Source organism: Myotis lucifugus, unplaced genomic scaffold (genome assembly GCF_000147115.1).
Source record: "Myotis lucifugus unplaced genomic scaffold, Myoluc2.0 scaffold_155, whole genome shotgun sequence".
In the NCBI taxonomy this organism is placed as follows: domain Eukaryota; kingdom Metazoa; phylum Chordata; class Mammalia; order Chiroptera; family Vespertilionidae; genus Myotis; species Myotis lucifugus.
The window spans coordinates 1,449,116-1,475,210 of NW_005871203.1; the positions used below are offsets into that span (position 1 = coordinate 1,449,116).

At 50.3% G+C, this 26,095-nt stretch overlaps 1 protein-coding gene and 1 long non-coding RNA gene across 8 annotated transcripts in view; one reads left to right on the forward strand and one right to left on the reverse strand.

The window, feature by feature from the left end:
- LOC111827364 overlaps positions 1–11,017 on the reverse strand; it is a 26,240-nt gene extending 15,223 nt beyond the window's left edge. For both annotated transcript variants that reach the window (XR_002830869.1, XR_002830868.1), the window contains exon 1: positions 10,751–11,017. This is a non-coding gene — a long non-coding RNA (uncharacterized LOC111827364). The remainder of the gene's footprint in view (positions 1–10,750) is intronic.
- TFAP2C (transcription factor AP-2 gamma) lies at positions 10,192–19,724 on the forward strand. Of its 6 annotated transcripts, none has more exons than XM_023759401.1 (7): positions 10,192–10,490; positions 12,062–12,544; positions 12,623–12,698; positions 13,808–14,024; positions 14,586–14,704; positions 17,139–17,283; positions 18,196–19,724. In XM_023759401.1, the coding sequence occupies exons 1-7, from the start codon at positions 10,443–10,445 to the stop codon at positions 18,479–18,481; spliced, it is 1,374 nt and encodes a 457-aa protein (XP_023615169.1). In that variant the 5' UTR covers positions 10,192–10,442; the 3' UTR covers positions 18,482–19,724. The 6 variants fall into 6 exon arrangements, with proteins under 6 accessions (XP_023615169.1, XP_006095476.1, XP_023615168.1 ...); XM_006095414.3 differs by having other exon boundaries at positions 10,194–10,490; positions 12,647–12,698; XM_023759400.1 differs by lacking the exon at positions 10,192–10,490 and adding an exon at positions 11,461–11,847.
- Positions 19,725–26,095: the final 6,371 nt, after the last annotated feature.

The window sequence follows — 26,095 nt, forward strand, 5'->3', positions numbered from 1 at the left end:
GAAAATTAGACCTCAATAAAGTTGATGTAAAATGTTAAAGAAAAAAAAAATGTACAGGGTAAGAGCTAATTTTATGGAAGGACCGTGATTCACACCCTAATGAAAGGGTACCTAAGAGGAAAGGGTCGGGTCCAGACGCCCTTGCACCTGAACTGACTGCTGCCTCAGCCTCATTTGGGGATGGGAGCCTCTGGGGATGCCCCGCCCTGCCCTGAGCTGCCTCCTGCAGAAGCCCGAAGAAGCCCTGGGCCCGGCTGCAGGCCACCCTTCCAGACTCTGATTAGCTGTTGACATTTTGGACTAGATAACTCTGTCCTGGGGGGCTGTCTGTTCACGGTCCATGTTCAGCAGCATCCCTGGTCTCTACCCATGAGATGCCAGGATCATGCTCCCTCAGCTGCCACCATCAGAAACACCAGATATTGCCACACGTTCCCTAGGGGACAAAATCATGCTGCCGAGAGCTCTGCCTCAGGCCCTTATTTTTCCGGTCTTTTGGGTCTATAAGAGACCTAATCTCAGCCTTATTAGTATAAAGACAGCAGATCTTTATATCTATACAACCTGAATAATTCCACTCAAAATCGAGGCAAGATTCATGTGTGTGTGTGTGTGTGCGTGTGTGTGTGTGTGTGTGTGTGTGTGTGTTGGGGTGGGGAAGAACATGATGTGTGGATTCTAAAAGGTTTCTGGAAGACTTGAGTCAGGGAGATGAGGCAGGTATGGAAACAAGGTAAAGCTGTGATCATCAGAGCGCAGGCACAGGGATCACTGTGAGAGGAAGCAGGTAAGAGGGCAGAAAGACACATGTGAATGGAGGTCAACCTACAAGATTAAAAGTGGCCTTTCAGTTGGCCCATCTGCACTGTGAAGTTTCCATTTGGGAAAAATAAGAATTAGGTCTGGCCCTGACCGGTTTGGCTCAGTGGATAGAGCGTCGGCCTGCGGACTCAAGGGTCCCGGGTTCTATTCCAGTCAAGGGCATGTGCCTTGGATGCGGGCGCATCCCCAGTGGGGGGTATGCGGGAGGCGGCTGATCGATGTTTCTCTCTCATCGATGTTTCTGACTTTCTATCCCTCTCCCTTCCTCTCTGTAAAAAATCAATAAAATACTTTAAAAATTATTTAAAAAAAAAGAATTAGGTCTGTCTACCTTAGACCATGTACTGGTACACCTCCCCCTTCCTACTCCCCCAATGCCAGCTGCATTAAAGGGCTAAATAGTAACATAAATATATGAAAGTAATTGAGAAAATACGGAAGAAAAGAACTCATAGAAAAATGGACAAGTAGCACAAATGGTTTGCAAAAGTCACAAAAAATGACCAATAAGTATTAAATCAAATGAGCCTTTTTTTTTTTTTTTTTTTTAGCCACCTGTCTGGCAAAAATGAAGAATTGGTGAAACACCCTCTCCCACGATGTGAGGAAATGGGCACTTTTTCTCCCCTGCTGCTGGGCGTGGACCTGAGACTGCAGATACTGCCGCCGCACTGCGCTCCGATGCCCACATTCCACTTCCAGGCATCACACCTGGAAAAGGTGAATCTGCTTTCTTCACCCGAAAGTCTCCCGTGGCCTCACCCTGGCAGCCCCCAGGCCCTAAGCAGCCGGTGGCGTTTTTTTTGTGCCACAGGCTCTTTTTAAGACCAATGTGTTAGGTGGGTATTCAGTCTCCAAGGGGCAGGTTAGCCACTGTCCTCATTGACCCATTTCTGGCATCTGCCTTGCAGGGCAAGTTACTAAACTGCTGTGTTCCTGGGTTCCCACAAATGCCAGATGGAAAAAGTGGTAATTCCCACCTTGTGGGGTTCCTATGAGGATTAAATGAGACAATACATGCAAAGGGCTTAGAAACCAGCCTGCCTTCCTTCCTTCCTTCCTTCCTTCCTTCCTTCCTTCCTTCCTTCCTCCCTCCCTCCCTCCCTCCCTCCCTCCCTCCCTCCCTCCTTCCCTCCCTCCCATTGCAACTGTTTATTTAATGCTATGTCCCCAAGCCAATATAAATGTCATGAGTCTGAAGATTTTGTCAGCTTTGTCAACATTCTGTGTCCCCAGGACAGAGTCTGGCACCCAGTAGGCCCTCAAAACCATGATGGAATGGAGGAATGTGTGCCTCCTTTGCTAGGCTAGAAGTCAGCAGGAGAGCACATTGCCTAAGCCCAGCAAAGACGCTGGTAACTAGCTGAGGAAGGAATGCCTGAGTTCCTCTCACTTGCTGATTACCAACCAACCAGACCCTGGGGGTGTGGGGGGGGTGTGGGGAGGCCGGCCAGCCTGAGTAGCAGGTTTCAGCCACAGGCATAGTGAGCAGACTATGCTCTGAGGGTAAAGTCAGCACTCAGTGACAGTAATAGTAACTGATCCTATGTAACTTTTTCATTATCAGGCATTATTCCAAACACTCTACATAGATTATCTATTTAATCTTCAACCCCGTGAGGTAGGCTCAGTTATCTCCATTTTGCAGATGCAAACACTGAGGCTCTTGAGAGGTGAAATACTTGGCTTAAGGTATGCAGTCAGGATTTGGAAATCACCTGCTCCCAAGCCTGTGGTCTTCAGGGAGTAAGAGATGAGGGTGCGGCAAATTCCAGGAGATGCAGACACCACCAGCCTGCCGGCGACACAGGCACGGGAATATCCCAAGTACAGTAGGATATTCCAACCATTTGGGCCTCCTGTTTTCTTTGGCTCAGTACCAGGACCGTGAGGCATTGGGCTCCCCCTTCCAGACCAGGCCAGGCAGTGCTGGAGCACAAGGCAAGGGGAAGCATATATACACTTAGATACACTTATAACATAGTCTCCCAAGCAGGAAAAATGAATCAAATCTCTACAATATAAAAACAAAAAACAAAAACACACAACATGGTTCTTGCCCTGGCAAATGGCTCAGTTGGTTGCAGTGTTGTCCTGATGCACTGGGGTTGTGGGTTCAGTTCCCAGTCAGGGCACATGCAGGAATAAACCCATGAATGCATGGATAGGTGGAGCAGCAATGTTTCTCTCTCTCTCTCTCTCTCTCTCTCTCTCTCTCTCTCTCTCTCTCTCTCTCTCTCCCTTCCTCTCTCTCCAGAATTAATGAATAAAAAATAAAGAATAAAAACCACAAAAAACATGGCTCACACCCTAGCTGGGTAGCTCAGTTGGTCAGAGCATTGTCCTGCTATACCACAGTTGTGGGTTAAATCCCCAGTCAGGACACATACAAGAAACAACCAATTAATGCATAAGTGGAACAACAAAATTAATGTTTCTCTCTCTCCATCTCTTCCTTCCTCTGTCTCTCTCAAATCAATAAATAAAAATTACACACACACACACACACACACACACACACCACGGCTCTCTACAAAGCCCCTCCTTGCCCGATCTGTTCACCAGCACTCACCAACCCAGCTGGTAGGGGATGGAGGGGCTGATTAGAAATAACTGCTTCCATTGCATAATAACACAGGGACATATATGCTATACATCAAGGATGTTTTTGTGTTCACTTTAATTTTTTAAAAATAGTGCATTAAAATGATTATCTTGATTACTGAGTGTTTTGGTGTCTTCTTAAATTTTGCTCCCTCACCCTACTTCCAGCTCTGGTCATTATCCGCTTGTTACTGCCCTTGCAAGTAACTGACTTGCCCTTCTTTTGGGGGTTCATCAAGAGTGATATGTGTGTGCCCTGGCTGGGTAGCTCAGCTGGTTAGAGTGTCATTCCACCAAGGTTGCGGTTCCATCCCCAATCAGTGCACATACATGAATCAACCAATGAATGCATGGATGGGTAGAACAACAAGTTGATGTTTCTATGTTTCTCTCTCTCTCTCCCTGCTTCTCCCTCTCTCTAAAATCATGCACCAGAATCACCTGCAAAGTTTGGGCAAGGCACAGGCCCTGGCTCCAGCCACAGAGCTCCAGATCCAGTGCATCTGTGGTGGGGCCTGTGAATTGGGAGTTCACATGCTATGTCTGAGATTCTAACAAATAACAACTTTTCAACTGATGAATGAATGAAATTGGACCTGGTTGTAACAGGTCTGCCTTGCAGTAGAACATGAAAACTCATTATTGACTAATAGGATAAATGAGGAAGGGCAGGGTAGTGTCCTGAATCTTCTCCGAGCATGTCTAAGCTTCTTAGCAAAAGGAAGTGTTGCTACAAAACATTCCCAATTCTTAGTTTTTGAGGCTTAAAGATTTAATTCAGGTGAGAAAAAAAATATATGTATATATACATAGGTATTAGTCTTTCAGATTTTTTGGTTGGCGTGCCTGGTTTGGGGAATGGAGAACTTTTTTTCTTCTTTTTTTTCTGGTATAGAGTGATCTAGAGAATAACATCTTTTCTTGCTTTTGGGTTCTGGCTTTGACGTGGTGTTGATTTTTGCTGGCGAGGGTTTCCCTCTGGATCCTGGGTTGCCATGGTGCCATTTGGCTTTTTTAATGTTGTTGTTGTTTTTGGGCTGATGGCCCCACTGAAATGAGTTCTTACACGCAGAGCTCAGGAGCTTGGCACCAGGTCCAGGGGAGCCAACGTTTGTGTGCCACGTGAGGAAGGCGCGGGGTTGACTGAAGACACGGAAGCCTGGCCCGTAGCACTTCACAGGGCGGGCAAAGGAGAAGCGAGAGCTGCTCAAAGGAGTCCCCAGCTCCCCGCAGACCCCACGAGTGGAAACTATCTCGAGTAAAGGGACCCTGGGGAGGTCGAAACCTTGCCCAAGTGCCAGTTTCTTCAGAGTCATGTTTTGTGACCATCAAAGGTGCTCGTTTCTGAAGTCAAAAAATACACTTGCGCATTTAACAGTGGTTGCTGTGTTATTGTAAATTATAAAAGTACGATACAGGTGCCTCTGCAACATCGAAGACTAGAAACATAACAACAAAATTCCTTTCTGGATGGAATTTTGAAATAAAATCAGGATGTTAACAGTGATGAGGGTACTCATTTAAAAAATAATTAAAACAAGACAATTACAACAACCCCAACTACAAGGAAGTAAAAAGTCACCTCTCCATACCCCTCCCCCACAGCCCCATCCTATTCCCTGGGACTAGCTATCTCCAGAAATGTTAACAGTCATTAGTGTAGTCACTAATGTGTTCTATTTTAGCTGTTCCCATAGCTAGACCAAAAAGCAGAGTGTGTTAATCTCAGAAGAGAAGAATATTCATGATCAAAATCCTAGTTACACCTTCAAAGAAGCTAATGTTTCCTATACGTTTGTTTTCTGTCTATTTCTGCCCAAAGTGGGCTTCAGAGTGAATGCTTATGGCCCTTTACACTGACTGTGCTTACAGCACTTTCTGTTTGGAGGAATGTAAAAATGTCCGTTTCTGTCCACAGACAGCTCTATCATATAACTCTCTTGGTGTACTCTAGAAACTGTGCCTTGGGAGACTACTGGAGAGAGAGACTCTGGAAGTTTACCAGTAGGTGGAGTTGAAACCAGCCTTTCCTACTACTTTTCTGTAGGCAGACATAGAGGAATCCTGGATACGTTTTCAACTCATCTCCCTGGGAAAATAAAAAACGTTTGTGGTTGCCTGGGCAGGTTTTGTGTGGAAACCATTGGGGACCCAGGTAACCTAATTGCACCCTGGCTGATCACGGGAGTCCCATGATGTTTGAAACGATGGTTTAGTCAATAAACATCATTTATGTCTGTTTCCAATCTTCTTCGATAAGACTGTATTTTACTGGACTCTCAGCTGTTTCATTTATTTATTTATTTAGCTGTTTTATTTATTTATTTAGCTGCTTTATTTATTTATTTAGCTGTTTTATTTATTTATTTAGCTGTTTTATTTATTTATTTATGTATTTATTTATTTATTTATGTATGTATGTATGTATGTATGTAACCAAGGCACTAAGCCTGTTTTCTTAAGGCAAGTAAGGTGCAAAAAATCTCTGTCAATTCTGTCAATTAAGGAAGACCCCATACCCAACCCACTCCCTCTCCCCCAGGGAATTCAGTGCCCCCGGTTCAATTCTACCTGGAAACCTAGGAGGGGCCTGAAGTGAGATCAAAACCAGAGATGACAATGGGCCTGGCTTTAGAGACAAAAACAAATGTCACATGTCCTTTGGCAGCAAGAGGTAGGCTACCTTTCAAGTAATTTCGTGATGAAGGAACCCTAGTAGACGGTCATACGCACACGTAAGTGATGACCCTTCGCCTTTGGCGACTTTATAGTTTTCAGCGGAGGAGGGCAGGGGAGGAGTAACAGGACCTTTCAGGTGTGTCCTCCAATCGCGATAGCCCGTTCTGCCTGTGAATTGCTCCCCTCCCCCTTCCGTTAATTAAATAAACGCTCAGAGCACTTTACCGCACAGGACTCGGCCCTTGGGAAGCTCTATCTTCGTGGCTTCCATTTTTAAAGTCCTTAACTCGCTGAGGGTTGAAGAGCGGGCGACATGAGTTTCCAGTTTCGAGGGGTGAGAAGACAAGGGGCCCGCAGGGAGGAGAGGCCTGCGCCGGGCCAGGCAGCCCAGAGCGACGCTGGCGGCTGTGTGGGACGGCGCCGGTGGGGCGGGGGTGCAGGGCGGCTGCTGGGCGCTGCACAGCTCTGGCGCGGAAAGCCGAGTCGGCGCCTCCCGGCGTCTGGCCGCAGTGGGCCTCTTCCTCGCCTGGCGGCGACCAGATAAATGCATCCAGGCCGCCGGGCTTAGCTGGCCTGGGGGTGTACGGTGTTCGAGCACAGCGAGCCAAGGCCCTGGGGACACTGAGCTCGGAGCGGTTAGGTTGCACCAGGATGGGCCCGGGGATGTCAGTGTAGAGGTGACAGGTGCTGCAGCTGAGCCAGGCCTCTGGGGGACGGGGGGTCACTGGGGCAGGGGAGGCAAGAGCCAGCCTTGTCTCTAACAGATCCCGAGAGCCACTAGGGAGGTGGCCTTGAATAGCAGGCACGTTTCTGGCTTTGAGGTGGTTGGACAACTGAAAATGCACCTTCGCCTGCTGAGAAATGGGGCGATGGTTGTCAGGTTAGAGACTATACCCACGATCTCTGCGCTCGGCGGGCAAGCACTCTGCCACTGAGTGCACAGACCTGGGACGGAGATGGATCAGGTTCAGGTTCCTCCTCAGAAGGTTGGATCCCATAGGCCTCTCAGCTCCACCCCAGCTTTTGCCATTTGGGAAAAGCAGATGTTTGCGGAAGAGGTAAAGGCTGCAAGGTCCTTCCCGCACACAGTTTGGCAAGCTGCGCTTAGAAGTGAGCAGTAAATGGAATAAGGTTGGACTTGGACAAAGACGAGAAGCATCTACAGGTGTGCAGTTGCGCTTTGCACATTAGAACAGCATACTATTTTTTCTATTGTTGCTGTTATTCTGAAGTGTCTGTGAATTGATGCATATGGCACTGCAGGGGTGCGTCTTAGTGGCTTTAGACAGTTTGAGGGCCCAGTGGGTGCCCTAGAGGGTGAATGGGCGGCCCCTTCCCGGGCTGCTGCGTCCCAGTCCAGGTCACGCTGTTCCGAGGGGCGGGACTGACACTCGTTCCGAGGCCTCCACCTGCCGCGAAGGCTCCCCCTCCCTGGGAAGGAAAGAGGAGTCGCAGGCCAGCCTCAACCCAGCTCCACCCGCCCCACCGCCTGTCTCGGTTTGCGGTGTGTGTTTGAATAGGATCCGGCCTGGGGTCCTGGGCCCTGTTGGGCCTCGTAAGAGGGGTGCGCACAGTAGGGGCGTTGCTGTCCTAGCAGACGCCTCCTGTCTTGGGTTTCCTGGGCCATCCGAGTGGCTGGGAGCCTGGGTCCAGGGCTTCTAGCGTGTGAGTGCTGGCTCTAGGGGGCGACAGAGGGGAGCTGCCGACAACCCACCACGCCGATACCCCTGATTATGCGAGGCGGCCAGCGAGGCTTGCCCCGGAGATCCCCACGTTCTGTGTACAGTTTGGCGGCTGCGAATCCCCGGAGGAACCCTTCCCCGGGCGGTGGCTACCCAAGGGCGCGGCCACACATTCTCGGATCTTCGAGCGGCGAGGGGCCGGGGCCCTGGAGGGAAGTCTGTTTCGGGTGCGGGAGCCCTCCCCTCCGCCCCCGCTCCTTGCTCGCCGCTCAGAGAATAGTTGAGCTCAAGCACGGGCTGAGGCTTCCGGCACCCTGACCAGGGCGCGCGTGCCTGGGTTCCGGCCCAGACGCCGAGTGTGTGCGTGTTTGGGCAGGGTCTCGCTGGCCGGAAGGTTGAGGGTTCTTTGAGCCGCCTTCCACACCCAAGGCGCGGAAGTCCCGATCTCGCTGGAGTGCCTGCCCCTTGGAGACTCGGCAGCTCCGGGGTCTAGAAAGTTGCCTTGGGAATCAATGGCCTTTGCCAAGCGGTTCTGAAACTCTGGGCCCCTAGGGCTTCCCGAACCGAGGCGCTCAGACTCTCGTGGTCTCCCTTTGCCTCTGCCGTAGACGGCCACGGGCTCGGAGGAATCTCCGTTCCTCCGGAAGGCTTTGGCGAGCGCTTCGGCGCGAAGAAAAGACAGTCCGGGTCTGGGGTGGGGGTGGCATTTGTCTGCCCAGCCCCGGCCCCATCCTGCCCGGATATAAAGTTGCCGGCGCAGGCTGACCCCAGCCGGGACTCAGAGTTAAGCCCGGGGCCAGAAGGCCCAGAGTGCAGAGCCTTCGCGCCAATGAGCTGGAAGTCTGAGGGTTCCCTCCCTGTTGGGACTGCCTGGGACCCCAACCTTCCACACCCCGGGGGCCACGGTGCCTGCCGCGCCAGGGTGCGATTCTTGCCCCCACCCTGAATACCCACAGCGCTGCTTCTGCGGCTTTTCCTTTTACCCCCTCCCAGGTCCCGCTGTTTTGGAAGCAAGTGCCAGGGGTCGTCTGTGCACTCTATGTGTACTTAGTGCAAAGCCCCGAAAACATGCCTACTTTTAAGGCGAGGGGGAAGCTTCGCTTGGAGGACGCCTATTTTTATTTTAGTTCTTAATTTCAGGCCCATCTGGGTTTAAATAAATGCTAAAGCTCAAACAAACCCGAAGAGTAGAAAGGCTGCGGATGCAATCCTCTGTGGACAAGGAGTAGCGTCCACTCCAGGCCCGCACGATGGATTGATAGGATTATTGGGAAATCGGATTCGGAATCGAATCCTAATAGTCTTCTCTGATTCCCTCAGAATAGTTAGCTCCCGGACCCAGCGGGGACGTCCTAACCAAGTTCGCCCTTGAGAACTTCCCTCCCGCAGTGGAAAAGGCCAATTATAGTAATTGTGTCAATGGATTTCGTTTCTTTAAAATTTTAAAAACATTGCCGGTTGCTTTCAAGTTTGGGTGGCAAATACATATGGGGGGCGGGGGGGGGGGGAGCCGCGTTGTTGTGGAAGTTTCGTTTTCTGCCCAAATCTGCGGAACTGAGGTGCTCACCTCTCCAGCCCTAGCCTCTCTCCGGCCCCTTCCCGCGCCTCCCCTCCCCCGCCCCGTGGCGCCCGGGTTTGGTTCCGCCCCGCACCTCCGTTCTCCGCTGAGTTGAGGTTTCGGAGTGTCTGGTCCGTGGGAGGCAGCTGCAGAGCCGGTGCAGGGCGGGCAGGGCGGGCAGGGCGAGGCGGGGCGAGGGCCCACCCCCCGCACAGCCGGCCGCAGAGATGCAGCTTTGGGCGATGGGGCGATGGCGGCGACACTGTTGTCCGAGACTTGGGGCGGGTGGATCCCCGAGGCGCTTGGGGCAGCCTCCCCTGAAGGCCTTCCTCCCCTCTGGACGGCGCTGTGCTCTCGGAGCCGGGCGGGGGGGAAACCTCTCAGAGCGGCTGGGGTTCCACTGTACGACCCCAGCCTAAACTTGAACTCTACGTGGAGCGGGTGGGGTGGAACGTTTTTGAGAGATAAGGGGACCCCGGCTGTTGAGACGCCCCGAACGTGGGGTCTTTAACCCAGCGTGACATCTTTTGGACGATTGGGGAAGGTACTCTAGGGCGAAAGAGGGGGTGTTCGGGTTCGGGTCCCCAACTCCGCCAATCTCAGGCGTGTGCACGGTGGGATGGAAGGCGCGACGGGGGACCCAGGCTCCGCAGGTCAGAGACGTCCCGAGAAGCGCCCGCGCTCCTCTTCCAGTTCCCGCACCTGGGTCTTCTCCTGCTCTGGGCTGGGGTTCGGGGCGGAGCTAGGCTGGGACTGGCTGGGGGCCGCCCCGCCCGCAGCCCGGGCCGTGGCGCCGGCCCCCGGGGAGGAGTTATGATAATTTCCTTCTCATTAAGGCGCTCGGGTCCCCCGGCTATAGCCGGGACACAGTGCGGGCGCGGCTTCCCGGGTCCCTGGCAGGCCTGTTCGCCGGCGGCGGCAACGTCTACGCTCGCAGAGCCGCCGATGCGCGTCCAGTGACCCGTTCTGCGAGGCCCGCGCGCGGCGGGGGCGGCGGCAGACGCTTGGCCACCGTGACCCCAATTTTGGATTTACCGCTGGGGGGGTGGGGGGAACCTGGATTTAATTGGCGACTGTTTTGGGGGACGCAAGACGCCATGTTGTGGAAAATAACCGATAATGTCAAGTATGAAGAGGACTGCGAGGTGAGCTGGGCACGGTGCAGCCCGGCCCCGCCCCAGGACAGTCTGGGAGGCGGGGGCCGCTGGACCGAGGTTGGGGGCAAGGGTGCAGAAGCAGCAAGCAGGCACCCGCCGCTGCCCCGCGATGGACGGGGTCCACTTTTCCGGACACCCCCTAGTCGGTTTCTCCGGGGACCCCCTCCTGAATCGGGCCTTTCCCTAAAGATATAGCCTCCGGAGCGGGGCCTGGAGAGAGAATGGCAAATCCCACCCACAAAGCTTACCGGTCGGTTTCAAGCGAAGCAAAACAGCCTTCTTCCCGTTTTCTCGGAAGAGCGCTGGTCCGCAGCCCTGCCTCAGACGCGGCTTTTACGCACGAAATCTCCGTCCAAAGGGGTGTCTGACCTACCCTTTGCGGAGTCTCCTCCAAGGCTGGCTTTCAGCTTCCCCGCTACCTTCCCGGGGAAAGAAGAAAACATAAGTTTGGTGTTCAAGAGAAGTGGGGGCTGGGGAGTGGTGAGGGGGGTGGTGCCGAGGCCAGATGGGGCCGTAAGCGCTCGGAGTGCTCCAGCCTGTCGGACAGGTTGAGCTAGAGTTTCGGAGAGTGGGAGGGAGGGAGGTGGCGAGCGGGAAGAGGAAGACGACGCAGGTGGCGGGAGGCCTGAGCCCGGGCGCTGGAAGAGCGGAGCGGCGCTGGGGGCCCGCGGGAGCCCACTTGCGGCCTCCGCACCTGGAGGGGCTGCCCCTGTCCAGCACCCCCGGACTCTGCCACTAGGGGGCGACAGTGTCATGTTCCTCCTGGTCCCCCACTACCCCGTGACCCCCGTAGCAGTAGGAGACACATCCTTTAGGAATTAAGTCGGACAGCCGTGGGGCAAGGGGACGTGAGCACGCAAAGTTGCCCAATTTCGGGGTTCTTGATTTTCGCTCTGTGCCTTGGTTTGTGGGGACACGGACTGTGGCCGGGCAGGTTTGGCGCCTCACTCCCTCTCCGCACTTGGTCGGGACATGCTAGCAGGGAGGGCTGCTCCGGCTGCGGCGCTTTCCTCCTCGCGTTCCTCCTGGAGTTATTCCGCGGTGCTGGGTGGCAGCCCTGCTAGGGAGTGTCATTCCCCGGAGGGCTTTGTCCTGAGGGCGTGGAAAAGATTATTCCCTGGGGCGGGGAGATGCGCACTTCCCGCGCTGCGCGCTTTATCCGCGCCCGCCGCCTCCCCGCCTTCTTTTGCTCGGCGACGGGAACATGTGCGGGCTGGTGAGCGAGAGCGCCCTGCACCGAGTGCCTTCCTCCCGGGCCTGGAACTCGGACTTGGCGCTTTGGAGAGCCTTGGGCGGCGGAGCGCCCGGGGGTTCGCCGCCGGGCTTCGAGGTCGCGCCTCCCCAGGTCTTTTAGTCTCCCTTTCCCACGCAGACTCGCGGTTCACGACGAAATCCCTGGGGCACGTGGCTGCTGGGAGCCCTCTGTCCGGAGGGCAGGCCCGCGGGCTGGATCCGGGCTGGGGCGTGGGGCGCCGGGAGAGCCCGGCTCAGCGCAGCGGTTGTGGCGGTTCGCGGTAGCGGGGTTTCGCACTAACCGGGTGTCGGTTTCTTTCTTCCAGGATCGCCAGGACGGGAGCAGCAATGGGAACCCGCGCCTTCCCCACCTCTCCTCGGCCGGGCAACATCTCTACAGCCCCGCGCCGCCCCTCTCCCATACCGGAGTCGCCGAATACCAGCCACCACCCTACTTTCCACCTCCCTACCAGCCACTGACTTATTCCCAGTCGACAGACCCCTACTCGCATCTGGGAGAAGCGTACGCTGCCATCAACCCCCTGCACCAGCCGGCGCCCGCCGGCAGTCAGCCGCAGGCCTGGCCCGGCCGCCAGAGCCAGGAGGCTGCTGGCTTGCCCTCGCACCACGGGCGCCCGGCCGGCCTGCTACCCCATCTTTCCGGGCTGGACGGCGGCGCTATGAGCGCCCGCAGGGATGGCTTCCGCCGCTCGGACCTGCTGCTGCCCCACGCGCACGCCCTGGAAGCCGCGGGGCTGGCGGAGAACCTGGGCCTTCATGACATGGGGCAACAGATGGACGAGGTGCAGGTGAGCGCGTTTAGGGTCTTGCCCCCTCCTGCCCGGACTCTATCCCAGCCCCCAGCCCAGGCACCCCGGAACTTAAAGGAAACTTTGTCATTTCTCCCCCAGATCGTGGATGAGCAGCACCTGCTTCTGCATGATCAGACTGTGATTCGAAAAGGTAGGGCCACACAGGGCCTTGTGTACTGACTCTTACCAGTGTTGTGTTCAACTTAATGGCAAGGTGGGGGCATTTGGTGGCTTACTTGGGACATTTGTGCTGGAAGGGACCAGAACTCTGGGAAGGCAGGTTTTAGGAGTGAGAAGAAAGGGCATTTCTTTCCCACCTAAATGAAATCCCAGATATGTTACTCCTTTAATTTCAGGGTATTTTTACCATGTTTGAAAAACACCAGGGCTTTAGTTGTGTGGTTGGTTGTGACAATGTTAATTGTCAAATGAGTTGATGTGATTTTTATTGTTGATTGCAAATATGCATGTGGCAAGGATCCTTAATTCTAACCTGCAAGAAAGCATTTTGAAACAGTCTGGCCTTCCAAATAGCCCTAAAAGCACCAGGCCCGGTTCTGTCGGAGGCTGATGTTAAAGAGTTTATGCAGGATAAGGGGGGTGGGATTTGGAAAATTGGATTATTGTATTTGGTAAGTGAGTGACTCTCAGAATTAAGTAATGTGCTTGATGGGATTACCAGTCTGGATGTTTTAGGAAATGGAAGGGGCCTGAACTAAAGGTAGTTACGGTCTGTTACTTGAAGTTAAACTGCTTGAAATCAGCTGGGGGGGAAATGTTTTATGTTTTGTTTTGGTTTTTTTTTAGTGTTTTGTTTTTTTGTTTTAACACTCAGAAGATACACTGAATTTCCCAGTAAATTTGTAACAGAACAGGTTTGTTTGTATTTAAAAACTTGCTGTTGCACTAAAGGTTTTGGCAAAGGATCTGAGTTATTCCTTGAGGGAGAAGAAAATAATATCACTTATTTAGTATCGAAGCAGTCTTTTGAAAACAAATGTTCTAATTAAACTAGATTTTTAACAGTGGAATCGAATAAAAATCCTTCCATGCTTGGGATTTTGACTAACTTCCCATGGTGTTAACTGGTGAATTTCAGATTTGATTATTTTTGAAGATCAAGGCTTTAAGAAAAACCTGTAATTTATAGCCTCGCAGGCGATGTTATTTGTTTAAAGAGCTCTCTCGGCAGTGGTTCAAAAAAGGTCTCTTTTGCTTCAATGCAGCTCTGAAGACTGCACTTCTGATCCTCATTCACAGGTCCCATTTCAATGACCAAGAACCCCTTGAGTCTCCCCTGTCAGAAGGAGCTGGTGGGGGCTGTGATGAACCCCAGCGAGGTCTTCTGCTCCGTCCCCGGAAGATTGTCCCTCCTGAGCTCCACGTCGAAATACAAAGTGACAGTTGCCGAAGTCCAGAGGCGATTGTCCCCGCCTGAGTGCTTAAATGCCTCATTACTGGGAGGTGTTCTCAGAAGGTATATGGGGCACATTGTGGGCATGGTGGCTGGGTGGCTATATGAAAGCACTGGGAGGTATTTTTAACATTTATGTAACTTTGAGACCTAACACTGAATTCCAATCAGCTCAGAGAGTTTTAGTACCTTTTGCTTTTAGAAAGTGCCAAATGTAGGAGGAGGTGCTAAAACAGCGCTAACAGATTATCATTTGGTTAGAATTTATTCCATGAGTGAAGTGGTGGCCTCCAAATTAAGAGAAGCTCCAGGGGTTTTGTCCCCCCAGGGAGTTGTTTTCTGGAGCTGCTGCAGTTTTTACGAGTGAAAATCTATCAGCTCCAGTACAGCTTGTAATACTCTGTGATTAAAAAAAAGAAAATGCTGGCTATGCTAAGAACAAATTTTGCATTTTACAGGGATTAATTAATGAGGACACCCTGTGGCATTTGATTATGATCCACATAATGTAGTAGAGTAGACAGTCTTTTTTTTTGAAAATTTTTAGTTTTGATGGCAGCCTAGGAATTTGGAGTTTTAAAGTGGTTTCTTGAGAATAGTCAAGGTTGACTCTCCTGTACGCAGAGCCAAGTCTAAAAATGGAGGCCGGTCCTTGCGGGAGAAGCTGGACAAGATTGGGCTGAACCTTCCAGCCGGCAGACGGAAGGCTGCACACGTCACCCTCCTGACGTCCTTAGTAGAAGGTCAGTGGCGTTTTCTGGTGCTTTTCCTTTGCTGTGTTGTGCCTTTACTATTTCTCTCAGAAAAGTTTAAAAACAGCTCTTAATTTGGCCATGAGTAGAGCAAAATGAAGTTGATTGGAATTGTCATGAGTTCATCACAGTGTATGCCAGTGCTTTTTGTCAAATATCTGCCTGCTAAGTGTTCTGGGTTCAAAAAAGAAATGAGTTTTCCTAACCTAAGAAATCAAACTAGGATGCTGAGACATTGGCTGTTAAATGACCCAGTTTTTGAAGATGCAGTGGATCAGTTGCTATCTATAATAATAAAAGCGTAATATGCTAATTAGACCGGACAGCCGGACAGCCTTCTGACGAATGAAGCCGGGGCTGTGAGGGCTGAGGCAGCCGCTGTGGCTGGGAGGGCCAAGCCCCTTGCATCGGGCCTCTAGCACCTTTATGAAGCCTAGCTGTGCCGGGCTGGTGTTAAGTGGTTGAGAGTGGACCTATGAACCAGGAGGTCCCGGTTCGATTCCCAGCCAGGGCACATGCCTAGGTTGTGGGCTCAATCCCCAGTGGGAGGTATGCAGGCAGCAGCCAATCAATGATTTTCATCAATGATGTTTCTATTTCTCCTTTCCTCTCTGATTTTATTTACAATCAATAAAAAGAGCTTAGCTGCTTATTGGTGGACACAGAAGTGTGGTTTCTGGTTATTGTAGTTGTGGGATATTGGGATTGTGGTCAGCAAAGAGAAGCCCTTGTAAAGGAGATTGGATCAACTCACAATTCCTGTGCTTGTTTAAAAGTGTCGGGGCCCACAGGTGATTCCTGCTCCCTAATCCTAGGAGGTGGCACTGCCCAACCTGGAAAGTAGCAAGGATGCCATATAGGCTTTAAAGGGGGGATGAGAAAAGGTGAAATAATTAAAACAAAACTCACACACTTGTAACGGGCAGGGGAAAGTGGCCTGGGACCCTGACAGGCTTATCCTGCAGCCTCCAGCCACCCGAGCCCTCACCCAGTCCGCAGGGCACTGGGCTCTGGCTGGGGGAGCCAATGAGGGGTGGTGTCCTGGTAGCCAGGCAATCTTTTTTTGTTGTTAATCCTCATCCAAGGATATTTTTCCATTGATTTTTTTAGAGAGAGTGGAAGGGAGGGAGGAGAAGTACATCGATGTGAGAGAGATACACCCTTTGGTTGCCTCTTGCAGGCTCCTGGGGCCAGGGATGGGGGATGGAGCCTGCAACCGAGGTATGTGTCCTTTACTAGAATTGAACCTGAGACCCTTCAGTCCACGGGCCGACGCTCTAACCACTGAGCAACTGTCTAGGACTAGTAGCCAGGCAATCTTTTGAACACTTGCTTTCTCTGGTCTAATGGGTGCTACCCCAGTGCTAAAGAGATTTGGGGGCCCTACTCCACCTTTTTGTGAGTGTCTTTGAGGTCAGGGTAAGGAGAAAGGAGCTGCCTGTTAACTGCCTGTTGGGGACCAAGCTGGCTGCATGGCGTATGGTGGTGGATTCTGTGTGTGGTGCATTAATGCGTCCTCGCTCAGGTTTCGTAGCCTAGTGTCGGGGTATGAATAAGAAAGTGCCAGAACAATGGTTCTCAGATCCGCCTGATTCGGGAAAGCCCTCAGAGGCAAGTGGATGAAGGGGCACCTGGGCACCATTTGGGCTTCTGAAAGCTCCACCCTCCTCGGCAGTGTGCAGTCACAGTCGGCACTGGGCTTGCCTGGGGGGCAGGTACTGTTGGTTCTCTCTCCCTCTGCTCCCCAGTATCTTGGAAAAAGCCGGTGGTTGGGGACCTTAGCATTTCCAACAGGAAAAACACTCCTGCCTCCCTTTCTTAAAGAAACATTCTAGAGACTTGGCTCCTTCGGTAATGGGGCGCCCTAGTTTGAAAAGAAAGTTCCGGGTCAAAGACTTTGTAACAGTTTCCTAAAGAGAAGCGACCAGTTTGCTGTTGTCAGACATCCTCGTCTCCTTTACATTTTCCTACTTCTCCACAAAGATAACTGCTTTCTGCTATCAAGCATGGGTGTGTCTCAAGGTCGATCTCTTCAAGGTGGACAGGGGACCGGGGCGCATTGCTCGGGTGTGGTTAAAAGTTTTGGGGACTGTTTTCCCCACATTTTAGGATTCACCCTCTGCCCGTAGGGGAGAGGGCCTCACCAGCTGGGGCGCTGACCCTGTTTACTACGATTTCTCTGATTTTTAGAGAGAGGGGAAAGGAGAAAGAAAAATTTGATGGGTTGCCTCCCACATACTTCCCGGCCAGGAATCGAGCCCTCAACCTTTCCAGGGTACTGGATGATGCCCCAACCTACTGAGCCACCTCGCCAGGGCCCTGTCTGTGATTTCAGTGAGGTTGCAGTGACTGAATGACAGTGCTAAAAAGGGGGACAGGACAGGACAGCGTCCGTACACCCAACGTCTTTCTTTCCTGATTCTAGGTGAGGCTGTTCATTTGGCTCGGGACTTCGCGTATGTCTGTGAAGCTGAGTTTCCTAGTAAGCCAGTGGCCGAGTACTTAACTAGACCTCATCTCGGAGGACGGAATGAGATGGCAACGAGGAAGAACATGCTGCTGGCCGCACAGTAAGTACACAGATGCCTTACTGCTGTGACCTTGAAGTTGAGGGGCCAGCCCCAGCCCCTGGTGCTCAAGAAATGCTGGTTAAATAAGTTAGGGTGGGGAGCGAACGAAAATGACAGGGAGCTTCTTTTACAAAGTCAAATACCTGGGAAGAGTAAGTAAAATGAACGAATGCATTGCTCCAGTAGTGAATGTCTTTTGAGCTGCTTAGCTGTTGAGCTCAAAATAGTTAAACTTACCCTTTCCTGATCACATTTGCATATCTTAAAAAATGTGTTGAAGAGATTATTTGTTTTGTCACATCCAGTAAAGATTGTGTCCCTTCTGCCTCCTGGTAACGACTTTTGTTTCTTAAACGTAGTGATGACTGGATTTGCAGGAGACAAGTGGGCAATTTAAACGTCTCAAAACCGACTTTCTGCAGCTGCAGGATTTCTCATGGAAACCAGCAGTAAATTGGTTTAAAAATCATGGGAAATGAAGCAGAACGAGTCCAGTTGCAAATGGGGAAAAAGGGAGGGAGCACAGTGAGCCAGCCTGGATAAAAAGTGAATTTCAGGGAGATGTGTGATTCTCCGAATTGGTGAATTGGCTTATTGAACTGGCCCAGCACCAAATGTCCCTTAACCTTCTGGTGCTGGAATCCTGATCCCACCTGATGCCCTTGGCTGCTGACTGGCTTAACTGGGGTTAATCCTGTTATCTTCTAATCAGTGAGGATTAAAAAGATAGTGCTTAAAAGAGTAAACTAGCACATAATAGGTACTAAGTGAGGCAATTGGCTATTATATTAGTATTAGTTTAAAGCCTCCTGTCTTGGCTCAGGCCAGACATCTCTGATTGCCTCCCAGGTGTCATCCTCAACTACCTGTCAAGAGGTAGATTGAGCTCATAGGTGTGTGTTATGTTCACAGGCAAGTGTGTAAAGAATTCACGGACCTTCTCAACCAAGACCGAACACCCAACGGGAACAACCGGCCGGCCCCGGTCTTAGAGGCGAACATTCAGAACTGCCTGTCTCACTTCAGCCTGATTACCCACGGGTTTGGCAGCCAGGCCATCTGTGCCGCCGTGTCTGCGATGCAGAACTACATAAAAGAGGCTTTGGTCATCATAGAGAAATCCTACATGAATCCTGGGGACCAGAGTCCAGCCGATTCCAGCAAGACCTTGGAGAAGATGGAGAAGCATCGGAAATGAAACAGGTGGAAACAAAGGGAAGAAGAGTGCAAGGGGAACAAATCTCCCAAACCACTCTCACCGGCACAGATGGGGAACTCCTCGGCCTGGGGGGACAAGCTGGGCTTTTACTTGCCTTCCCATTGAAAGGCCTGCTGGCCTCCCGGAGTTGGACCTGCCCTCTGGGAGTCCTTAGTATTTCTCTGGCGCTGAAGCATCTCTTTAACTCTGGACAAGTGATCAGAAGGCGACAAGTACTGGTTCTCTATTCATTAAGCTTATGTTTTATTTTGAACCCCATTCTTCCTGTCTCTGAAAGTGGTGCTACAAGTTTTCAAACCTTTTAAATCCACCCCCTGGGCCAACAAACCCCCTCTCCCCGCAACATGCTTAGCTGTTGAAATGTCAAATCTATGTTATTCAAATCAATAATAACTTTCAGTGTTAAAGTCATTGCTGGCTTCCTGCCCACTAAATATTTATCCTTAGAAAAAAGTGTTTATCTAGCATCTTCAGATATCAAATCCTGCGTTCAGTAGGAGGCAGACTCTCCACTTAGCAACTAATTAATAGGTGGTATTGAACACACTTAAAAATCCCCTTGTTCAAAAGGGGCTTTTGGGTTTTACAAAACACGTAGAAACAAAGCCTGCTGATTTTATGTTGTTTGTTTTTTTTTTTAACTGAAAATTAACTCTTCAAATGGGAGATTCTTTGAAATGACATGTTTCTTTAAGGTACTGAAGCTTTATTTGCATATTTATTTCACATCTTGGTGATTCGAGTAAACTTGAAAAGGGCAGGCATGAAGCGTTTTTTTGCTGCCTGTCACCCCCAGGTCCCAGAGGAGGCGCTGTTATTTTGAGAAACAATGTGTCTCGTGTACAGATTTTATTTATGCATAATTTAATCGGGTCTGTAAATACGGGTGCACTTCTTAGTGACTTTTTGAGAAATGGGGTTCCATTTTAATAACTTTTAAAGGTGATGGGGTCATCTAAAACACATCTTTAGGTTTTATTCATATGTACACAGGGTGTTACGAATTAGGATCCTGGGCTCTGTTCTATTTAATTGAAGCTCTCTGTTCACAAAGCGATAACTTTGTGTCTCATTCCTGTTGGGCTAATCCCAAACAGGAGTGCGCGGTGCAGTGTATGGGGTGCCATGGAGATTTGGAATTGAACTCCATGCCTGTAAATGTTCACACATTAAATTGTGTATATGATACCTGTACAATAAAGAGTATTCTCTATAGAAGCTGTGACAGTCTGGTGATGACTTGATTGTTTAAAGTCTCTAAGATGAGTGGAACAGTGGCCGAGCTGTTTATGGTTTGACTGGCTTAGTTCAGAGGACTGAGTAGGAAGATTGCAAGTGAAGGGAAATTGGGAGTTTCATTTTTCTCTGTCCTGCAAGACTGCTCAGCTGCCCCAGGTTCTGTGCTCACCAGCGGCCCTCAGCTGCGTATAGTGCCATCTCACCGCAAGGGGTGTTGGGATGTGTGTGAGGGACAGTTTATTGACAATAGTGAGAGGTGCCAACAGTTTGGGAATAACGTCTCTTGTGTAAGGCTGCCCTGTTGAGAAACACTACTCTACGGCCAAGTTGCCACCTCAAAATATACTGAGAATGGAAACGATTGTAGGCGCTCCTCGGGCAGACATTCCTTAGGAGGACTTGGCGTTCAATCAAATGCAAGCCATGGGGGTGTAGGCTCATTGTTTTCATGATCGTTTTCAATCAACCGAAGTTCACGTTTGGGGACGCAATAATGCGAATCTCTCCATGGCATGCTGACCATTTAGTCTGCCGGGAAAATCAGAGGTCGGTTCTCTTGCCCTCCGCTCCCAGAGCAGAGGACTCTGGCAGGGCCTGCGAACTTGCTGGATGTCTTGAGGATCTTGGATGCGCACCATCGGGACTTGGTTTCAAGTTGAAGTGGCCTGGCATGTCCTCCAGGAAGTGATGTGTTTATAGTTTGGCACGAGTGGCTGGGCTTCAAAGGGAAGTGGGAGCAGAGGGTTTCCACAGTGGATAAGGCCTTTGCTTCAACTCCAATCTCCTAATCCTTAATGCATAACTACCAAATGCCCAGCAATTCCTGACTTAATGTTGGCATTGGATGTTAAGTAACTTAAACTCTGCCAACCTAATACTTTGCTCTTGGCAGCCTGTACTTGGCCCTGAACGTTCTCATTTAGTTCGATTTATCTGGTTGACATGTCAAAAATCACAATTGCTTTGCTTCAGAGCAGCTAAAAGGTCTTCTGTTGGCAGTTATTTCTCAATCAAGGCGTGAGATATTAGGTGTTAAAAGGAAGTTATGGGGGCAAAGGGCCGAAGGTAAAAGGACTATTTTGTTATCAGCATCTTAACCTGCTTCTGGCTTTTAGGAGCTGTGCCGAATTGCAATGCAGACAATGTTCTGGAAACGCCCCAAAGTCCACCAAGCACTGAAGTGAGTCATAAGCAGGGCTTTTCCTGGCTCCGTGCTCAGTTCTTTCTCCTCCTTCCCTCTGCAAGTCCACAGACAGCTACTGACTCCTCTGGGCCCGGTGCACAATAACACAGGTTTTTCTTCCCAACACCTGAGCTGATACCATGCCCAACAACCAAGTCCCCTCAAAAGGTCCCTCCTAAACCGCCGACAGCCTCTTGCCGATTGAGGGCTCCTGGCCCTTGGAGCACTTCCAGCTCCTGTGGTCGACATGTGACGGGATTGGTGGGCCGTTGCTTCCCATGGGCCTGGGTGATTTTTGTTTCAAGCCCTGTGTTAGTGAGATGGCACTTCTTTCTGTTGTTCAACTCTGGCTGTTTGACAAATTGGGCTTTGTATTAAGGCACGTGCACCGCTGAAGGCTGCCCTTTGGGAGAAGGCCTGACGATTCTCCCTTTTCTGCCCTGGTTGCACTGAAGGGAAACCCATCATTGTCTGAAGGCACGCTTCTAGAATTCCATTAATGACAGAGATGTCTGAGCAGGACTGCATCTGTTGACTGGAGACTTGCCCATCCAGGCACCTGGCACCTCCAAGATGCCCCTGCCCCGCAGACAGCCGCGTTCAGGTTCTCTGGGAGGTCAGAGGGTGTTTTCAATAGCACTTCACGGTGGTTTTATCTTCCATGTGCGCACAGTTTATGATGAGGGTTAGGAAAGGGGTGATGAGTCTGTTTCTCATTTTCAACGATTCCATAACAATGGCCATCATTCTTTCTTTTGGGGGGTCTGGTGTCAGGGTAAGCCCTGAGACCTGAAGTTCCTGTGTTTCAATGTTAAAAAACAAAACAGGATAGGGTCATGGGTGGGTGAAAGACAGAAACTACTCAAGCTCAAGGCTTGGTGGTTGGGGGCTTCTGGGACCTGTTGCCTTGTTTCCTGGGGGGAAACATTGGATACCAGGTGTTGGCAATTCCCCAAGAGGTTGCTGTCGTTTCTGATGACTTCTGAGCATTTCTCCAGCTTTTCCCTTGTGCTGGGTAGAGTGGTGTCATAAGGTGGCCGTTTAATTTGTCTCTATAAGTGGGTGGAGAACCTGGAGAGTAGCCACCAGTGGTCCCAGAGGCAAGAACTGCCTGAGGCTCCTGTAAGTGTGCTTTCCAGGTGAGGGGCGCTCAGCTATCCTGGCGAGGCAGCGACCCTTAGCAAATGCCTTCTCCAGTGCCTGCGCTCAGCGGGTGGTGAGGGCTTTCCCTGGAGAGAGTGGGACATAAGGTTTGCTCTGGAAATGTTGATGGATGCTGCAATGCATGAGTGTGCTCTTCCCAGGGGTGCTCTTGCATCCTCGATGATAAGAGAATGGCTGACTTCCCTTTCCCAGGTAGCACTGTACCTTGGATTTCTCTTCCCGTGCGCAGTCTTCATTTGCTTCTCTGAAACTCAAAGGCCACTGTGCTGGGAGGCTTGGTGACACTTGGAACCTTCAAAATCTAGCCCCTTCCCGCTTTTGCCAACCCAGGCTGGCATCAATGCCAAGGTCCACTAATGCAAAGCCTAAGCACCTTGAAAAGTCTTTGTCCACCAGTAACATGGAACAAGCTTGCAGACGCAAACTTGACTTCTTGACTTAAAAAAATTACTCTTACATTGGCGTTCATAGTCTCATGAAACGCTATTTTTGGCACCATCAGAAGCACTGAAATTTCCTTGCCTCTTTCGGGTAACATCTTCATGGGGGAGAGGAGTAGAAGTAAAACATGGAAAGTGAGTGAATTTGATAATTCCAGGGACCTCTCCAAGGAATAGCCTTGTTGACAATGTTTACAAGGTCAGATTTCAGTGGTCTTTTCATGATACATGGGGTGTTCCTTGTGACATCTCCACATTTTCCAAGGAAAGATCTTCAATTTAAGGAATGACAGTCCCAGGTGAGAGTTGGATGGGTGGAAGAGGGCATCTTGGGCACCTGGCCCTTGATGAGACTAGAAGCCTTTGGGACTTCATGGGTGTTATGGGTTGAATTGTGTCTCCAAAAAAGCTACGCCCAAGTCCTACCCTCTCAGAATGTGACCTCATTTGGAAATAGGGTTGTTGGTAATTAAACTGAGGTCAGAGTTGGAGTACAGTGGGCCTTACTCCAATATCATTTGTGTCCTTCCAAGAAGAGGAGAAGAGGCAGCAAAGCCACACGAGGGGAAGCCATGTGACAGCAGAGACAGATTGGAGAGTGGCAGCCACAAGCCAAGGATTGCCGACCACCGCCAGAAGCCGGAAGAGGCCAGGGATTCTCCCCTACAGAGTTCAGGGGAAGCGTGGCCCTGGATTTTGGATTCTAGCCTCCAGAATTTGTTGTCCAGTTTATAGTAGTTTGTCATGGCACCACTACGAAACTAGTCCAATGGGAAAGTGTTTGTTCCCTTTGTTATTTTCTCCCCATCGATCTCTCTGTGGGTTCTTTTCTAAACGCTGGGTATCCACAGAGAATTAGAAAGCCACCTCTGTGGTCTGATTGCCAGGTCAGGTCCACCTGACATCGCAGAGGCTCTTCGCTGTTAAATGAAACCGTTCCCTGCTTGTTCCTTCTTAACAACTACATGACGCCCGCTGCTGTTTCCTGGCGGCAAGGGCATTCACCAATGACCTGATCTTTCAGCTTCTGGGGAAGGAGTCACCCCAACTTCTCTGTCCAAAGCAAACCCTGAACTCTTGGAGGTCTTTTTTGCTTCTCCATTCTATTTGTTTACCGTATTTCACTTAACTGGGAACCTCTGGGTATCCCAACATTGATCCCTCAGAGCAGTGGCCACTAAACATGGCAGGTCACACCAGAGGCGCTTGGAAGGATTATATATTCATGCCTCTCTGTCTTTGATCTACTGGATCAGAAATTCTGGGTCTAGGATGTAGGAATCACAAAGGGATTCTTTCTGGTTCAATTGTCTGGCTCCTCCAGCTGACCCTCAAGCCCACCAGGGCAGGCAGCATGTCCGTCTTGCCCCCAGGTTCTCACCATGCACTGACAAGTCAGTGCCCAGCATGGGCATCAGTAGGCATCTGTGTTGAATCACAGGCTGAGTGGGCCAAGGGTGGGGTGTCTGGGTGGTCCTTGCAAACAGCCCTTCTCTTGAGCCTCTTCAGTGCTCAGGGTCACATGGGCATCCAGAGCTGACCCACCAGATGGGAGTCCATCCCCTGTTCTCTTAGCTAAGCTGGTACACATGGTGTGCATGTGATTGTTGGACTGAGGTCTGGCTCCCTTAATAGAGTGTGGGCTCCACAAGGCAGGCTCCGGGCAGCTTTATCCCTGGCATATCTAGACACTAGCACGGTGGGTGGATGGATGGACAGTTGGATGGCTAGAAAGAAGGATGGATGGATGAATGGATGCTACTTTCATCTAGTGAGTAGGGGCCAAGGAGTCTACGATGCACAGGACAGCTCTCTGCAACAAAGAATGATCTGCCCCAAAACTTAATAGTCCGGAGGTTGAGAAATGCTGCTTAAAACGTAGGACAAAGATCTGGAAGCATTACTCACACCGTTAAGAGAATTATTTCTGTGGTGGATTATCAGTTCACTTTTTACCTGGTTTGTTTCTGTATGGTATAACATTTTTAAAGACAAATATGCATTACTCTTATAAATAAAAAAGAAATGCCATAATGTATATATACACAAGTAGATGTTAAGTGAATAAATAAATCTTAACTAAATGAATAAAGGAAGTCTATGCAAGGTTCCCCAGAGACAGGAAAAGACCTGCCCCCTTGAGCAACTGGTTCCTAGCTTTGGATTTGGTGCTAAGGTTTCTCACCAGCAGCAGTTGCCTGGAGGGGAAGAGGCCGCCCCTCCCCCCACCCATCCCACAGGGGCCTCCCTTGCTCCTGGTTCTATTCCTCTTTGGCCTGAGAATATTTATTTTCTGTGAGCGGGAGACGTTGTTCCACCAGCCATTTAAGAAAATCTTCAGAAAGACAGAATTTTCTCAACTCTTGTTGCTGACTAGTTCTAGCTGATGGCAGGATGAATTCAAGTGTCACAAACAATTTCTTTTTTTATTGTTGACAAAAGTAATAGACATTACATGCCAGTACACACTTAGAATATCTTTGGGAGGACAGATGAGACCCCGCTGAGAAGTCCCTCTGGGCAGGGGGCCGGGGGACAGAGCTTCCACTCATTTTGTCCAGTTTGAATGTTGTTTTTTACATTTTTATTTATTGATTTTAGAGAGAGAAAGGGAGGGAGGGAGAGAGAAACATTGACTTGCTGCTCCACTTATTTATGCATGCCTTGGTTGCTTCTTGTATGTGCCCTGACTGGGGATCAAACCCACAACCTTGGTGTACGAGGATGACACTCTAACCAACTGAGCTGCCCGGCCAGAGCCAGTTTGAATGCTTTAACTTGTGTGTGTTCAAAACAAACAAAACCTGCTCTCAAACCTATAAAAACACTAGGTTTAGTAAAAACACACACAAAATCTGATGCTTACTGTAAAACAAAGAACCTACAGAAAGAGAGAAAATACACCTGCATTATGTTATTTTAGCCCATTTAACAGATGAGGCGCCCGCCCGGCATGGCTCAGTGGTTGAGCATCAACCTATGATCCAGGAGGTCACGGTTCAATTTCTGGTCAAGGCACATGGCTGAGAGCTTGATACCCAGTGTGAGGCGTGCAGGAGGCAACTGATCAATGATTCTCATCATTGATGTTTCTATATCTCTCTCCCTTCCTCTCTGAAATCAATAAAAATATATTAAAAACAACCCTAGCCGGTTTTGCTCAGTGGATAGAGCATTGGCCTGAGGACTGAAGGGTCCTGGGTTCAATTCTGGTCAAGGGCACATGCCTGGGTTGCAGGCTCCATCCCCACTAGGCGAGTGCAGGAGGCAGCTGATCAATGATTCTCTCTCATCATTGATGATTCTACTCACTTTCCCTCTTCCTTTCTCTCTGAAATCAATAAAAACATTTTAAAAATAAAAATATATTAAAAACAAACAAACAAAAAAACATGAGGCACTGGAGGCTGGGGCTGAGGCAGCCTCCAGAGTTCAGAATGTCAGCCATGGTCTTAGCAGTAGACACTCCCTACAGCCCGCGGGCCGGATCCGGCCCGTTTGAAATGAATAAAACTAAAAAAAAAAAAAAAAGATCGTACCCTTTTATGTAATGATGTTTACTTTGAA

Excerpts from the sequence above, each read along its gene's own strand:
- TFAP2C (XM_023759400.1), top strand. The coding sequence starts at position 11,707 with ATGTGCGGGCTGGTGAGCGAGAGCGCCCTGCACCGAGTGCCTTCCTCC. Across the intron at positions 12,545-12,622 it reads AACAGATGGACGAGGTGCAG|GAAACTTTGTCATTTCTCCC; the intron begins GTGAGCGCGTTT and ends CGGAACTTAAAG. Across the intron at positions 14,705-17,138 it reads CCTGACGTCCTTAGTAGAAG|GTGAGGCTGTTCATTTGGCT; the intron begins GTCAGTGGCGTT and ends TCCTGATTCTAG.